Consider the following 15,292-nt stretch of genomic DNA (forward strand, 5'->3'; position numbering starts at 1 on the left):
AGAACCCAAAATTCGCGAAGGAAATAATTTATATGTTCTTCCCCAGGTAAATCGCTTTTGCGGTCCCATACTCGTACCTGTGGACCTGCACCTGCGGTCCCAGGTGCGCTTCTGCGTAAATCAATTAAGTGGCCAAAATCTACATCTGCGATGCACTGCCCGCACCTGCACCATTGCAGGTGCGGTTCCTTAACCGCTTCTACGATTCCTTCCCTCCTTGCCTTCTTCCGTTTCTGTGGACCTTTTCTTCGCATCTGCGGAGTCGTGCCTGCGGTCCCCAATCCGCAGGTGCGGAAACAATAGAACCAGAAAAATCTGCAGCTTCACCAAACTCCCAAACTCTCCGTCAACCATCCGAAATCACCTCGAGGCCCCCGGGACCTCAACCAAAAGCACAAATAAGTCACATACCACCATTTAAACTTATACCAATCTTCAAAACACCTCAAACAACATCAAATCAACCAAAACACATCGGATTCAAGCCTAAATTTCCAAAATCTTCCGAATTATGCTTTTGATCAAAAAGTATACCAAACCACGTCCGAATGACCTGAAATTTTGCACATACATCCCAAATGAAACAACGGAACTACTGCACTTCCAGAATTCCATTCTGACCCCTATATTAAATCTCACCTATCAATCGGAAAATGCCAAATACCAATTTCACCAATTCAAGCCTAAATCTACTCCGGACCCCCAAAACACATTCCGATCATGCTCATAAGTCCCAAATCACCTCCCAAAGCTATCCGAACCATCGAGACTCACATCCGAGCCCTCTAACACATAAATCAACATACGGTTGACTTTTTCCAACTTAAGCTTCCTCAAAATAGACTAAGTGACTCAAACCTTACCAAAAACTTTTTTGAACCCGAGCCAACCAATCTGATCACACATAGAACCAATAAACAAAGCAATAAGAAGCATAAATGGGGGAAACAAAGCGGTAACTCATGAGATGACTGGCCGGGTCGTCACAAAAGTGTGACACTAGAGGACCGTCTTTCAAATAATTAATATTATTACCAGTATAGTTCAAAGTGTTATAAATCCAATGTATGTGGATGTCCCTTCCAATGTATGTAGATGTTCTTTCCGTAATTGTCTTTAGGAATTCATATACCAATTGAATGAGTTCATTAATACATATAATTTGAGAAGATATTTTGTAACCTATAAATAGGATGTTATTCTCCTATGGAAGACACACAAGAAACACACTTGAATAAGATAACTTCTTCATTCTCCTCCCATATATATCTTGTCTCCATTATTCTATTTTGCTCTCATTTCTTAAAACGTTATGAGCACGAAGTTCTAACCAACTGAGGTTATCTACTTCATTCGAATTTTATCTTTTTCCAAAAAGAGGTAGTTAATTTCTTTTCCGACCTAGGTATACATTCTTATGTTTATAACGTTTCTATTTGGATCTTCTTTAACCTGCAATTTATTTACCATATGCATAACTTGTTTTCAATATGATTATAATAATTGCCTTGGTATGAAAATAATAAGATTCAGTTAAATTATTATTTTATTATATAATCTACGAAGAAGTTTAAACTTACACATAAATAGATAAGTATTAAATTGAATTATAGTGATTAGATTAATTAATCCCACATCCAAATGTTATGACAAAATGGGCATTAAGAAGGAATTCTTGCAAATTTTTCAAAAGGTTTAAACGTATCTTCAATGAATTTATCACCTAAGTGTACAAACTAATTAATGACTTAACTATTAGATAATCGCATTCAATATTAAAACTTGGCAGAATTGATAACATCTAGTTTTATGCCTACTTAACTTATTGAAACGTCTTCTAAGTAGAACAAAATATACTAGTACATATTAATGAGATTACTTCAACTTATTTATTCTCTGAAAATATACTTATATGTCTAAAGTTCATATGTGCAATATTAAGCACTAATTCATCATCACACTATACATAATTGTTTATTCTAACAATTATATAGAGAATGTTAACACACGATTATATTTTGCATTGATTTTTTTCCTTTCATTGATAATAATTCTTATCATTCTAATTCACTTATTTTCAATGATAGTTTTCATTATGTCAAATTTGTCAAAACTTGAATTCGTGGCACTTAACATCTCTAGAATAACAATTTGCCATGGGTACTTGATGCTGAAATTCACCTTGACGCTAAAGGTCTTGGTGACACTATTAAAGAAGGAAATGAAGCATTAAGTCAAGATAAGGCGAAAGCCATGATTTTCCTTCACCATCATCTCGATGAAGGAAAATCTCCAAAATATGAAATAAAGCTTTCATTAGGGGGAGTATAATACATGTTATACTCTTTTTTCTTTAACCAAGGTTTTGTCCCAATTGGATTTTCCTGATAAGGTTTTTAATGAGGCAGCACTCAATGCGTATTACAAGATATGTGTACTCTTTTCCTTCAGTAGGCTTTTTCCCACCGGGGTTTTCTATCACGACCCAAGTTCTCCCTCCATGAACTGTAGTGACGACACCTAGTCTCTACGATTAGGTAAGCATAATATTGCAGAAATGAAATGGAAACACAAAGATAATAAATAACAAATATTGTTAATAAGCAGAAATTATGCCGCTCGGCATATATAATAATCACTCTTCCCAAAACCTAGATTTGTCGCAATGTGACAAGCTTCTAAGAGTTTCTACTGCTCTATACATCAATGACTGAAGAAAACAAGGGGGAAGTTAACACAAGGGGATAGAAGGGGACTCTGAAGTCTACGGACGCGGGCAGATATACCTTGAAGTCTTTTGAGGCAGCAACCACACAACTAAACTCGAGGATGATATCTAGTACCTAGATCTGCACACGAAAAATATGTGCATGAAAGGGCATGAGTACACCACAATGGTACCCAATAAGTGCCAAGCCTAACCTAGGTCGAGTAGTAACGAGATCAGGTTAGGGCCCTACTGGTATAAATATAGTGAGATAAGACAGAAAGAAATATACAGTAAAGTAAATACGAAAATCTAACAGGAATAGAATTCAATGAAAACCAATAGCTCAGAACACAGTAATAGCAACAAGGGATCTCCCGAGATACCATCTCGTAGTCCCAAATGTAAATGTGTAGGGGGATCTCCCGGAATACCGTTCCGTAGTCCCAAAGTAAATATGTGGTGTTGGGGGATCTCCCGGAATACCGTTCCGTAGTTCCAAAGTAAATATGCAACCCAATCAATATAAGTAATAGTCACAACAAGAAAATCTACAGATTGGATTAAGTTCAAATCAAGAAAATCAGCTAATTTCACTAAACATACTGCACAGAGTTCAAATAGGTAGTTAAAACACATAGGCATACTTTCCTAATCAAACAGGATAGTACATATGCTAATGTAACTCAAACAAGGAGAAAACATATTATGACTTAGTGAAAAATGGAGTTTAACAACAAATAGGCCGTATATGTACTCGTCACCTCACGTACACGATGCTCATATATTAAATAGTACCAAATCCTAAGGAGAGTTTCCCCACACAAGGTTAGGCAAGCCACTTACCTTGAACCAAGCTCAATCAATCTGAAACAACACTCTTTCCACGAATATCCAGCTCCGGATGGCCCAAATCTAGCCAAATCAATTACAACAACAACAACAACAACAACAACAACCCAGCAAAATCTCATTAATGGGTCTGGGGAGGGTAGTGTGTACGCATACCTTACCCCTACCCCGAAGGGGTAGAGAGGCTATTTCCAAAAGACCCTCGGCTCAAGAAAGTAAAAAAACAAAAAGGAGACAATATTAGTATCAACAAAGAAATCATATGAAAATAGGAACAACATATACTTTAAAAGAAAGATGCAAAGCAAAAGCGATAACTAGTAAATAGTTCCTGCGCTGAAAAGTAAAATAGTAAGACACAACATTGCCACTAACTATCCTAGACAAAAACCCTAGCAGACTGGTACCTAACCTATAAACCTAATACTCGATCTCCACATCTACCTATCCAGTGTCATGCCCTCGGAAATCTGAAGCCTCATCATATCCTGCCTGATCACCTCTCTCCAATACTTCTTAGGTCGCCCTCTACCTCTTTTCTTGCCCTCCACAACCAACTGCTCACATCTTCTAACTGGCTTATCTGGGCTTCTCCTCTGAACATGCCCAAACCATCTGAGTCTCTCTTCCCGCATCTTGTCATCAATGGGAACCACATGCACCTTCTCCCGAATATCATCATTCCTAATCTTATCCATTCTAGTGTGCCTGCACATCCACCTCAACCTCATTTCTGCTACTTTCATCTTCTGGATATGTGAGTTCTTTACAGGCCAACACTCAGCCCCATACATCATGGCCGATCTAACAATTGTTTTATATAACTTACCTTTGAGTAACGGTGGCACTCTCTTATCACACAAGACTCCAGATACTAACCTCCACTTTATCCATCCTACACCGATACGATGTGTAACATTCTTATCGATCTCCCCTCCCCCCTGGATAACCGACCCAAGGTAACCGGGTAACAGAACATTGCCTAATTACCTAATAAGTGGATAAAAATCAAATATCCCACCCCCATCTCCACGTGGCAACTAGCCATGTTATAGAGGAATGACTAATGTCATTCCTCGCTAAGTTGTCAAAAAATTACAATATCTTTCATTTCCAAGAAATTGTCTAATCAAAGTCTTTCAACTTAACTAAAACAAAACGTTAGCCATTCTCCAAAATCTTTCAACAAAATTTCGTTCTCAAACATTACATCCAAAGTGAGACATTAGCAATATTCTTCTTTCAATCAATTCCTACAAAAGAAAATTCAACGAGAATTTTTAGAGTTTAGCAATGTAAAAATTTTGCGGTTCTAAAGGAGTACGGTGAAACCTTTTCTAAGAATATCATATGGATTTTTCCCTACTCCAGGTATGTTAAGGCTAATCTCTTCCTTCATTTTGGCATGATCTCGTCATTACACAAGTTTGATAACGAGGCATAAAGAAAAATTCATATCCCAGAATTTACGTATATTTTACTAGTCAAATGTTTATTTTTAACTAAATAAATTTGATGTATTTGTTGGAATGTTGGTCAGAAAGCGTCTTCTTATTACGTTTTTAGTCTCTTGTTGTATTCTCTCTTAACATTTTTATTAGATTCATGAACAGAGACTTTATGAGAAGATTATCTATAATATTATATAGATATCAATTTTGTACTTGTGAATGGATTAAGTGTAGCATTAGGAGTAGACATTAATGTTTTAATTGATGCGATTGTAACTAATATAATCTCGATTCATATTAAATATAATTATAAATAAAATCGAGTCTATATATATACAGTATCACAGTATTTTCATTACCATCGAGCTATAATCGATGAGCAGGCCCCTATTGGGCAACCTCTGATCAGATGGTAAGTTATACACCGAACCTACTATGGCCGAGCGCCTATGAGCGAGCCCAGTTGGCCGAGATATAGAGCCTAGTATGGCCAAGCGCCTATGAGCGAGCGTACTACGGTAGAGCAATTATATATATATACCGAGCCTTATAGGTCCGAACAACTATTTTACTCATTATATTGAGAGAATTGAGTCAGTATCAGCAGGTAAGCATATGTTCAAGTTATCAGTTCAGTTTCAGCTTTCAGTATATTGCCTTACATACTCGGTACATTATTTCGTACTGACGTCCCTTTCTGGGGGCGCTGTATTTCATGCGTGCAGGTTCAGATAGACAGACGGGTCGACCTCCTCAGTAGGTGTTGCCTGAGTTCAGTGTTATCGGTAAGCTCCCCGTCCTTCGGAGTTGCCGGGTCTAGAAGTTCTGCGTACATCTTGTGTATATTTGCAGATAGGTTATGGGTAGGTCGGGGCCTTGTTCCGATCATAGTACATCTATCAGTAGAGGCTTGTAGACATATCCTGTCGGTTAGTGTAGTATGTTGAGCTTGTAGGCCCTGTACGTATATTTTGTTGGCTTTTCAGTTGTAGTAATTATGACAGCCTTGCCGGCCAAGCTTTATGTTGACATTCAGTCAGCATTAGCTTCCATTTAGTTTTATATTTTACTTCATAAATTGTCTTGCAATGTGACCTCTAGCAAGTTAGTACGCAAGGATAGGTGAAGCACTGGGTGCCGATCTCGCCCCCAGGCTCGGGGCGTGACAAAAGTGGTATCAGAGCAGTTCTATCCTAGGAAGTCTATAAGTTATGTCTAGTAAGATCTTGTTTATAGATGTGTGGTGCACCACATTATATAAGCAGGGGACTATTTAGGAGTTGGTTACCTTTCTTTCAAATCTAAATCGTGATGTAGCACTAAGTTATAGAAAATTTGAGTTAAACTTACGTGTTGACGTCTGTATGCACAGATGACGGTAACTAAAAAGACTACGACTAGCTAGAGGAGAGAAACCAGAGTAGGTGAGGGGACTAGAAGGGTACCCCCAGCAGATGGGGCCCAATCGGAGTCCCAAGGAGAGACCCCTACCCAACAATTACCGGCCCCTTCGCCACTTAAGGAGATTTTTAGGGAGACCGCACATCCAGTTCCCCCTCCGCTTCCATCAGATTAGGAATTGAGAAGTGCGATGCATTTGTTGGTACAATTGGTAGCTACCCAATAGCAAGCTAGAGCATCCGTTAGTGCAGGACCTTCTGAGGGATCTAGGAGTTCAACAGTCCGAGAGTTTATTGCTTTGAGTCCCCTAGAGTTCACGGGGGTAGATCATAGGGAGGACCCGTAGGATTTCATAGATCAGCTTCACAGGATCTTTCAGGTTATGCATGCCACGGAGAAAGATACAGTTGAATTAGCAGCTTTTCGACTCCGAGATATAGCCATCCCTTGGTACGAGGGATGGGAAAGGTCCAGGGGATGTGATGCACCTCCTGCTATTTGGGAGAATTTTTCAGATGCCTTCCATGACCAGTACTTACTGTGAGAGATCCGACAGGCCCGAGTCGATCAGTTTCTAGCCCTCAAGCAGGGCAATATGAGTGTTCGAGAGTATAGTCTCTGTTTTGACTCATTGTCTAGATATGCACCATCCATAGTTACTACTATGCGGGATAGAATGTGATGATCCAAACGGTCATCACTTGTTTTAAAAATAAATTTTGTATTTCGAGGCCTTAAAAACCTCTTTCTGTCTCACCTCGATTTGAGTGAGTAGTCAGGGTGCGTAGCCGAAAAGTCATTTTGTGAAAATCTGTGAAAAATGATGAATTTTGCCTTTAAAATGAGTTTAAGTTGACTTCGGTCAACATTTTGGGTAAACGGATCCGGACCTGTGATTTGACAGTCCCGGAGGGTCCGTAGAAAAATATGGGACTTGGGCATATGCCCGGAATCAAATTCAGAGGTCCCAAGCCCGAGAAATAAATTTTTAAAAAAATTGTTTTCTGGATTATTTATGAGTTTTTGGAAATGAAATGTGTTTAAAATTTGATGGTATCGGGCCCGTATTCTGGTTCCGGAGCCTGGTACGGGCCTTATATGTTATTTAAGTTGAGTCTGTGAAATTTGGTAAAAAACGAACTTGAAATGACGTGAATCAGACTGTAAAGAAAATTGAAAAATTTGAGGTTCTTAACTGATTTCATGATTTTATGCTAAATTCATAGTTGTTGATGTTATTTTGGTGATTTGATCGCATGAGTAAGTTCATATGATGTTTTTGAGTTAGTATACTTGTTTGGTTTGGAGCCCCGAGGGCTCGGGTGAGTTTCAGATAGGTTTTAAACTTAGAAAAAAGTTGTAGGTTTTCAGTTTCTGGTGCTTAGGGATTTTGTGCTTCACGTTTGCGTGGCTTCACTCGCGAACATGGAAGGCAATCTCCCTAAGGTGAAAATTTGTTCTTCGCAAATGCGGAGCTTGGGACGTGAACGTGAGGCTGTGGGGGGAATACCCTACGCGAACGCGTCTAAGCCCTCGCAAACGCGTAGGGTTAGTGGCCTGGGGGAGGGATTTCACACTTTACCTTACGCGAACGCGGCCACCTGACCGCGAACGCGATGACTCTGGGAGCTAACACTTTATGAATGCGAGTTTCTGATCGCGAACACGATGGTCAGCTGGGCCTGACCCATCGCAAACGCGACAGGTCTATCGCGAATGCGATGAAGTCCTATCTAGTGATTTTAAAACAGAAGCAAAAACTGGCAGAACCCATTTACCTCATATTTTCGAAATTTGGGAGCATTGAGGCTATTTTCAAAGGACAATTTCTTCCCTAAAACATTGGTAAATGATTCTAAACCTTTTTCGTTCGATTTCCCATTGCATTTCATCAATTTTCATCCTAAAATCTAGGGTTTTTATGGTAGAAATTAAGAATTTGGGTAGAGTTAGGGCTTTTTGATTAATTGGGATTTAGACCTCATTTTGGGGTCGGGTTGCGAAACTAATTGTATATTTTAGCTCGTGGTGAATGGGTGATCGGGTTTTGGTCCAAACCTCGAGTTTTGACCAAGCGGGCCTGGAGTCAATTTTGGACTTTTTAGGGAAAATGATATAAAACCTATAATTAAGCATTGGGTATGAATTCTTTAGCATTTATTGATGTTGTTAAATCAATTTGGACTAGATACGAGTTGTTTGGAGGTGAATTCTAAAGGAAAAGCGGTGTTTGAGGCTTGAGTTGGGCTTGAAAGTTCGAGGTAAGTGTTTGGTCTAACCTTAGCTTGAGGGATTATGAGTTATGTCCTATTTGCTATGTGTTACTTGTTGAGTACGACGTATAGGCATGGTGACGAGTATCTATACATTGGTGTCAAGCATGACCGTGAGTCTTAAATTGAAATTGTTGTGTTCTTAATAAGTACTACGAAGGTCTAAGTTGTTGATTCTCTGTGTTGAGCAAGGATTATGATTGTTCTTGTGGAAATTGCTTATGGTTGGGTATTGGTGCTAGTTGAGGTTCTTTTGTGAAGTTAGATGTTGGAACAAGTTTGGTTATAGCTGATTTTCCCTTGCCGAGGCCAACCAGCAGTAAGCCGTCTTAGAGATGTAGTTATCACATGTACTATTCTGGTTTGTAGCAGAGATGTTTCAGTTTTATTTGATCCAGGATCTACATACTCATATGTGTCATCTTATTTTGCACCGTATCTGGTCATGCCTAGTGATTCCTTGAGTGCTCCTGTATATGTGTCTACACTAGTGGGTGATTCTATTGTGGTAGATCGAGTCCATCGTTCGTTTATAGTTGTGATTGGGGGTCTCGAGACTCGTGTAGATTTGTTACTTCTGGACATGGTTGATTTTTATGTCATATTAGGGATGGATTGGTTATCATCTTACCATGCTATCTTAGACTGTCATGCCAAGATTGTGACCTTAGCCTTGCCGGGTTTACCCTGTTTAAAGTGGAGAGGGACTCCTGGTCATTCTACCCGTAGTGTTATCTCTTATGTAAAGGCTCGGTGTATGGTCGGAAAGGGGTGTTTGGCCTATTTGGCATATGTTCGTGATTCTAGTGCCGAGGTTCCTTCTATTGACTCTGTGCCTATTGTTCATGAGTTCCCTGAGGTATTTCCTTCAGACCTGCGGGGTATGCCACCCGACAGGGATATTGACTTCTGCATTGATTTGGCTCCAAGCACTCAGCCCATTTCTATTCCGCCGTATCGTATGGCCCCGCCTGAGTTGAAAGAGTTGAAGGAGCAATTGCAAGACTTGCTTGAAAAAGGTTTCATTAGACCTAGTGTTTCACCTTGGGGTGCGCCGGTGTTGTTTGTTAAGAAGAAGGACGGATCGATGAGAATGTGTATAGATTACCGGCACTTAAACAAGGTTACAATCAAGAATAAGTATCCATTGCCGAGGATTGATGATTTATTTGATCAACTTCAGGGTGCCAAGGTATTTTCAAAGATTGACTTGAGATCTGGCTACCATCAGTTGAGGATTAGGGCATCCGATGTCCCTAAGACAGCTTTCCGCACTCGGTACAGGTATTATGAGTTCTTAATGATATCATTCGGGTTGATAAATGCCCAGTAGCTTTTATGGATTTGATGAACTGAGTGTTCAAGCCTTACTTGGATTTGTTCATGATAGTCTTCATTAATGATATTTTGATCTATTCCCGCAGCCGGGAGGAATATGAGCAGCATCTTAGAGTGGTTCTTAAGACTTTGAGGGACAGTTAGTTGTATGCCAAGTTTTCAAAGTGCGAGTTCTAGTTGAGTTTAGTTGCATTCCTGGGTTATATTGTATCAGCAAAAGGTATTTAGGTTGATCCTAAGAAGATAGAGGCAGTCGAGAACTGGCCTACACTCGCATCAGCTACAAAGAAACGGAGTTTCTTGGGTTTGGCAGGCTACTATCGTCGGTTTGTGGAGGGGTTTTCGTCTATTGCAGCCCCGATGACCAGGTTGACCCAGAAGGGTGTCCAGTTTAGGTGGTCAGATAAGTGTGAGGCGAGCTTTCAGAAGCTTAAGACAGCTTTGACTATAGCACCGGTGTTGGTTTTGCCCAGAGGTTCAGGGCCATATACAGTTTATTATGATGCATCTCGTATTGGACTTGGTGCAGTGTTGATGCAGGATGGCAAGGTCATTGCCTATGCTTCACGGCAGTTGAAGATTCATGAGAAGAACTATCTGGTTCATGATTTGGAGTTAGTAGCCATTGTTCACGCGTTTGGAGGCATTATCTGTAAGGCGTGGCATGTGAGGTGTTCACGGATCACAAGAGTCTGCAGTATTTGTTCAAGTAGAAAGAGCTAAATTTGAGGTAGAGAAGGTGGTTGGAGCTATTAAAGGACTATGATATCACCATCTTATATCATCCGGGAAAGGCCAATGTGGTGGCCGATCCTTTGAGTAGGAAGTCAGCCATTATGGGCAATCTTGCTTATATTCTGGTTGGTGAGAGACCGCTTGCCTTGGATGTTCAGGCTTTGGCCAATCAGTTCGTGAGGTTGGATGTTTCTGAGCCCAGCTGTGTGTTAGCTTACACAGTCGCTCATTCTTCTTTATTGGAGCGTATCCGAGATCGACATTATGATGATCCTCATTTATGTGTCCTTAGAGAGACGGTGCAACATGGAGTGTGTGATTTAAGTTGAGTGTGTGAAATTTGGTAAGAAAGGGACTTGAAATGACGTAAATCGGACCGTATTTGAGAAAATTGGAAAATTTGAGGTTCTTAAGTGATTTCATGATTTTTATGCTAAATTCATAGTTGTTGATGTTATTTTGGCGATTTTATCGCACGAGTAAATTCATATGATGTTTTTGAGTTAGTATGCATGTTTGGTTTGGAGCCCCGAGGGCTCGGGTGAGTTTCGGATAGGTTTCGAAAGGTTTTAAACTTGGAAAAAAGTTACAGGTTTTTAGTTTCTGGTGCACATGGATTTTGTGCTTCGCGTTCGCGTGGCTTCACTCGCGAATGCGGAAGGCAATCTCCCTCAAGTGAAAATTTGTTCTTCATGAGCGTGGACCTTGGGACGCGAACGCGAGGCTGTGGGGGGAATACCCTACGCGAACGTGTCCAGGCCCTCACGAACGCATAGCGTTAGTGGCATGGGGGAGGGATTTCACACTTTACCTTACGCAAACGCGGCCACCTGACCACGAATGCGATGACTCTAGGAGCTAAAGCTTCGCGAACGCGAGCTTCTGACCGCGAACGAGATGGTCAGTTGGGCCTGACCCATCGCGAACGCGATAGGCCTATCGCAACGCGATAAAGGCCTGCCAAGTGATTTTAAAATAGAAGCAAAAACAGGCAGAACCCATTTACTTCATATTTTCGAAATTTGGGAGCATTGAGGCGATTTTCAAATAACAATTTCTTCCCCAAAACATTGGTAAATGATTCTAAACCTTTTTCTTTCGATTTCTCATTGCATTTCATCAATTTTCATCCTAAGATTTAAGGGTTTTATGGTAGAAATTAGGAATTTGGGTATAGTTAGGGCTTTTTGATTAATTGGGATTTAGACCTCGTTTTGGGGTCGGATTTCAAAACTAATTATATATTTGACCTCGTGGGTGAAGGGGTGATCGATTTTTGGTCCGAACCTCGAGTTTTGACCAAGTAGGCCTGGGGTCAATTTTTGACTTTTTGGGAAAAATGATAGAAAATTTATAATTAAGCATTGGGTATGAATTCTTTAGCATTTATTGATGTTGTTAAATCAATTTGGACTAGATATGAGTTGTTTGGTGGCGAATTCTAAAGGAAAAGCGGTGTTTGAGGCTTGAGTTGGCCGTGGAAGTTCGAGGTAAGTGTTTGGTCTAACCTTAACTTGAGGGATTAGGAGTTGTGTCCTATTTGCTACGTGTTACTTGTTGAGTACGGCGTATAGGCATGGTGACGACTATCTATACGTTGGTGTCAAGCATGGTCGTGAGTCTTAAATTGAAATTGTTGTGTTCTTAATAAGTACTACGAATGCTTAAGTTGTTGATTCTCTGTGTTGAGCAAGGATTATGATTGTTCTCGTGGAAAATTCTTATGGTTGGATATTGGTGCTAGTTGAGGTTCTTTTGTGAAGTTAGATGTTGGAACAAGTTTGTTTATAGCTGATTCCCTTGCCCGGATAGGGTTGTTTTCTTTATTGTTCCCTTGCCGGGGCTCTCTTTGTGATTGGTGTTAAACTGTATATGTGGAACGGGTTGCACGCCACAATAATATTATATTTGGATTGGGTTTCACGCCGCAACAACATTATGTTTGGATCAGGTTTCACGCCGCAACAATAATATAATTGGATCAGGTTGCATGCCGTAACAATAATATAATTGGATCGGGTTGCACGCCGCAACAATGATAAATGATATGGATCGCGTTGCACGCCGCATCAATGTTTTTATGATTTGAATCGGGTTGCGCACCGCAATAATAGATAATAAAAGTGTTTATTGATTGATAACAATTTCCTTATTCTTTTGCAGTGAATTTTAAATAGTTCTTTATGCTTTTCTCTCAAATTACTGTTGGTAAATGATATTCCCCGCAACATGTCCCCCTCCTATCTTTAATTGTCTATTTCTTTTTATTTTCTGCTGTATATGATATAACTGCACAGGTTTATTTAGTAGTCTGGTCCTAGCCTCGTCACTACTTTGCCGAGGTTAGGCCAGACACTTACCAGCACATGGGGTCAGTTGTGCTGATACTACACTCTGCACTGTGTGCAGATCCCGGAGCGGCAACTTTTGGACCGTAGCTTTGGGTGGCTGCCTTCAGTCCAGTCAGAGATTCCAAGGTAGTCCTGCAGGCGTCCGCAGGCCCTGGCGTTCTCCTCTAACTTTATATTCTATTTTCATTTACTTCAGAGACATATTGTATCTTTCTTTCTAGACAATTGTTTGTAGTATTCGTAGATATTCCGTGATATTGTGACACCGGTTCCGGGTAGAGATGTACTTGTAATTGTCGTACTTGTTTTTGGCAAAGTTATCAGATTACGTCTTCCGCATGTTTTCATTATTTGTTAATATTTCACTGTTGATCGTATGTTTTTTAAACTGTTAAAAAGGGCTTAATAAAAGAGTTAGTGAATCTATAATACTCGGCTTTCCTAGCTTTCACGAGTAGGCGCCATCACGACTCCCGAGTGTGGGAAATCCGGGTCGTGACATAGAATCCATAGGTTTATAGCAGGGTTGGCCCCAGAGTTGACCGAGGCATGTGCCACCGCTGCATTACAGGATAGTATGGATTCTCCAGGATTCAGGCATCTGCCCAGCATATAAAAAGGGGTAGGCGTCGGCAGCAAGGTACGGAGAGGACTAAGTTAGGGCAGCGGAAGAAGATGAGATTTAATATATCTCAGGAGTAGTCTCATGGCAGTTGTAGGCCCCAGTACTTCGAACGGCCACCTAGACCTCCGCCACCTCAGTCACAAGGTTACAGGTATGACAGTTATACTCAGTCAGGACCAGGTGAAAACTCCTAGGCATCAGGTTTGCTACGACAGCGAGGTTCGGGGTAGACATGGCCATTTTCGCCACGGTGTACCATCTGTTGTAGAGGACACTTGGACAATGCCGAGTCAATTTCGATGCTTGTTATACATGTGGACGTCCAGGGCATATGATGCGATATTGCCCAAATAGAGATTCTGGGTTATGGAGCAACCAACGAATTCAGCAACAGGATTAGCTATGCCTGTGCATCCTTCAGGGCGCGAGTCTCAGTCTTCGGCTGGTAGAGTTTGAGGCAGAGGTAGAGGGTCCAGTTTAGGTGGTAACCAGAATCGTATCTATGCGCTAGCAGGTCAACAGGACCAAGAGTCCTCACCAGATGTTGTGACAGGTATGTTGACCATTTGTTCTCACGATGTTTATGCCTTGATAGACCCAGGATCTACTTTATCATGTATTACCCCATTTGTCGCGAGGAAATTTGGTATAGTGCCTGAAATACTAAGTGATCCTTTTGCGGTATTTACACCGATCAGAGAATCAATTATCGCTAGACAGTTTTACCGAGGTTGTACGGTATTAGTTTGTGGTCGTCAGACCCCAGCCGACCTAGTTGAGCTAGAGATGTTGGATTTTTACGCTATCATGGGCATGGAATGGTTGGCAGCTTGCTATGCCACAGTTGATTGTCAAGCAAACATAGCTAGATTTCATTTTTCGGGTGAGCCCGTTCTTGAATGGCTAGGTAATACGACGACACCCAGATGTAGGTTTATTTCCTATATGAAAGCGAGGAAAATGACCACAAAAGGGTGCATTTATCATATTGTGCGAGCTAAAGATGTGAATGCTGAGATACCTATACTTCAGTCTATTCCAGTAGTCAAAGAGTACGCGTATATATTTCCAAATGAACTTCCAGGTATTCCTCCAGAGTGAGAGCTTGATTTTGGCATCAATTTGCTTCCGGGAACGTAACCAATATCCATCCCTCCGTTTAGAATGGCATCTGCCGAATTAAAGGAGTTAAAGGAACAATTAAAAGATTTACTGGAGAAAGGTTTCATCAGATCCAGTACCTCACATTGGGGTGCACCGGTGCTATTTGTACGGAATAAAGACGACTCGCTGAGGATGTGTATCGATTATAGGCAACTGAACAAGGTAACTATTAAGAATAAGTATCCACTTCCAAGGATAGATGACTTGTTTGATAAGTTGCAGGGAGCAAGATGCTTTTCAAAAATAAATTTGAGGTTGGGGTACCACCAGGTCAGAGTTCGAGTTCCTTGTCATGTCCTTCGGGTTGACGGACGCACCTGCCATATTTATGGACTTGACGAATAGCCTATTCCGGCCATATTTAGATTTGTTCATGATAGTCTTTATTGATGATA

At 40.7% G+C, this 15,292-nt stretch overlaps 1 protein-coding gene across 1 annotated transcript; it reads left to right on the forward strand.

The window, feature by feature from the left end:
• Positions 1–14,099: 14,099 nt before the first annotated feature.
• Positions 14,100–14,834, forward strand: LOC138889780 (uncharacterized). The gene is made up of 2 exons (XM_070173116.1): positions 14,100–14,178; positions 14,248–14,834. The coding sequence occupies exons 1-2, from the start codon at positions 14,100–14,102 to the stop codon at positions 14,832–14,834; spliced, it is 666 nt and encodes a 221-aa protein (XP_070029217.1).
• The last annotated feature ends 458 nt before the right edge of the window (positions 14,835–15,292 follow it).

The sequence above is a fragment of the Nicotiana sylvestris genome, chromosome 4, assembly GCF_000393655.2.
Source record: "Nicotiana sylvestris chromosome 4, ASM39365v2, whole genome shotgun sequence".
NCBI lineage: Eukaryota > Viridiplantae > Streptophyta > Magnoliopsida > Solanales > Solanaceae > Nicotiana > Nicotiana sylvestris.